The sequence below is a fragment of the Lactuca virosa genome, chromosome 1 (assembly GCF_052849685.1).
Source record: "Lactuca virosa cultivar CGN04683 chromosome 1, Lactuca_virosa_CGN04683_v6, whole genome shotgun sequence".
NCBI lineage: Eukaryota > Viridiplantae > Streptophyta > Magnoliopsida > Asterales > Asteraceae > Lactuca > Lactuca virosa.
Window position 1 is genome coordinate 74,448,212 of NC_136426.1, and position 2,693 is coordinate 74,450,904.

At 33.6% G+C, this 2,693-nt stretch overlaps 1 protein-coding gene across 1 annotated transcript; it reads right to left on the bottom strand.

Moving 5' to 3' along the window:
* Positions 1-651: 651 nt before the first annotated feature.
* Positions 652-2,328, bottom strand: LOC145146311 (beta-glucuronosyltransferase GlcAT14A-like). The gene is made up of 3 exons (XM_079074989.1): positions 1,652-2,328; positions 1,483-1,558; positions 652-1,395 (listed from the first exon to the last, which is right to left on the bottom strand). The coding sequence occupies exons 1-3, from the start codon at positions 2,184-2,186 to the stop codon at positions 756-758; spliced, it is 1,251 nt and encodes a 416-aa protein (XP_078931115.1). The 5' UTR covers positions 2,187-2,328; the 3' UTR covers positions 652-755.
* Positions 2,329-2,693: the final 365 nt, after the last annotated feature.

Consider the following 2,693-nt stretch of genomic DNA (forward strand, 5'->3'; position numbering starts at 1 on the left):
AAAATAAGTTCTTAAAGTTGAAAAAAAGATTGGTTCCTTGCTTCCTTGGTTAATTATGGTTCTCTATTGAACCTCACCTTATATATATATATATATATATATATATATATATATATATATATATATATATATATATATATATATATATATATATATATATATATATATAGGTTTAGGTTTAGGTTCTATGGAAAACAAAAAACCCTAAAAATCATTAAAATGCATAAAACAAATACTTAGAGATTACAAAACTTTTTTTTGAATTTTTTTATCAAAAAATCGCAACTTTTAGGTCAAAATCGCTGAAAATTTTTTTTTTTTTACAAAAAAAAAAAAAGAATTTTTATTTTTTTTTTCAGCGAAATTGTAAAAAATGTTGCGATTTTTTAATAAAAAAATTCAAAAAAAAGTTTTGTGATGTCTTGGTATTTTTTTATGCATTTTTATAATTTTTAGGGTTTTTTTAGGGTTTTTTTGTTTTCCAAATAACCATTCCCTATATATATATATATATATATATATATATATATATATATATATATATATATATATATATATATATATATATATATATATATATATATATATATATATATATATATATATATATATATATATATATATATATATACTCTACTGATTCCAGTTACATATTGCTAACGCTAAGTATATTCATTCTCTCTTCTTTCCAAATTTAAGAACACAAGTTTGCTTTTAACCAAAAAAAAAAGAAAAAAACCTCGTAAAGTAATTCATCAAATATTGTCTCGACAACCATCAAATCTCCTTGTTCCTTCACCAGCAAGTCTGGACAATGTTTGCCCTAACTTCACTCCTCGAGGACTTTCCTCAACCGAGTTTATGTCGCCCCATCTCCAGTCCTCTCTTCCTTCCGTTGCCGTTTTGTTTATAGTTATACTCGCATTCGTTTTCTGGTCAAAGCACCATTTACCACGCACAATCCCATTTCCACAACGCTTCAATATGTTGGTGTCAATCTCCTGCATCAACCCATCATCATCTTCTTTCTTGAAAGGCCTTGCAACAATCGCCATCTCCCCCATTTTGTTAAGGGTATCGTTTTTACTCGTAACATATCTCAAATCATTGTCGATTGTCATGTTCTGAAAACCGGGTGAGTTACAGATGACTGTTTGGAAGTACAACTCAAGAGGAGATTCCACGTTGCTCATGTACATTAGCAGTTTCCTAGGAAAGTTGTCCCATCCTTCTACACAAAACTCTATAAATGATCGGCTTAAGATTACCCAAGGGGATCCTGCTACAATCTTGAACATGTTTGGTGCATTTCTACTCCCTGTCGCGTAGAAAATCGGACTGTTCTTTCTCTCATAGACGTTTGGGTCCACAACCACTCGCTTAACTCGTTCATTCCTGCAACCCATTAACAGGTTGAAATCGATCTTTTAATCAAGAAATCAAAAGATTTTCATCTTATATCGAAATCTATCTTACACTTACACATCAGAGACGCTAGTGTTGGCGAAATGCACAAAGTTGAGGTCCCTAGGCAAGAATGTAAAAGCGTGGAGGATATCTGCAAACATTCGTCCAGTTTTTATTTACAAATTATTGAAATTTTGTAATGAATTATTGAATTGAATCAAGATGTATATACAAAATTACAAACCATCCTGCGTGATGAGTGGGTAGTCGGAGGGACCGAGTGTGATGAACCAATCCCAACTTGAACTTATTTTAAGAAGCAATGCAGACGCATGGAGCAAAGCGGCGAGCCCAGATCCACCCATCTGGTTCACGCCATAGCTCCGGCCAACAACGTTGACATTGTCAAATTCGCTAAACAATGGGTCCGATTGTACAGAAAGTGCCAGATCCGATCTTTCATCTGAGGAAGAAGACGCATCCAGTAACAAAAGGTACTGATTTCTGGGATGATAAGTAGCCTTCAAAAGCCGAAGAATCCTTTCGCCATCTCCACTAGATCCGTAAATCCAGTAAGCCAGGACCGGAGGGTCACCGGAGCTTTTTGATGGCACTGGTTTTACTCTGTTTGGTGTCCAAGTGTCTCCGGTGGAGTATCCATATTGGAAATATGGAGTTACGGCTGCTCCAGTAATGAGTAGTAAAGTTCCAAAAGCTAAAAACTTGAGATGGGTATTACTGAAAACGATAAAAGATTCAACAAGTTGGGGTAGTTTCATGATCGGGGTTATGTTTTGCTTAGATTAGACTTAAGACAGATACCCTGAATTAGTGGTAGGATGAATCATCAGTAAAAGAAAAAGAAATTAAAGGTGGTGTTTGATAGGTATAGGTGGAGTAAAGATTACTGCAAAACAAAAGGTAGATAGATTGACAACAGAAACTATGGAAGAAATGTCAAACAGGGTGGACCAGAGATGGACGAACCCGGAACCACTCATTAAGTGATAATAGACAAGAGACTTTGGAGATGCTTTTGATATTTTCCTTAAAGTATTGGATGGTGTATCATTATTAAATGTGCGACCCGAGAACACATGGCATTTGTATATGAAACTATGCAAAAGGTTAATTTAAAATCACATAAAGAACCATGCCAAAAGAAATATACTGTGTCATCTTCAAAATCACGAACCTAAAGATTTTATAATTTCATCTACATAAATGGATCCCATTCATATATAAATTATTTTTGGTTAACTACGAAAAAAAGATTATAGGATCGG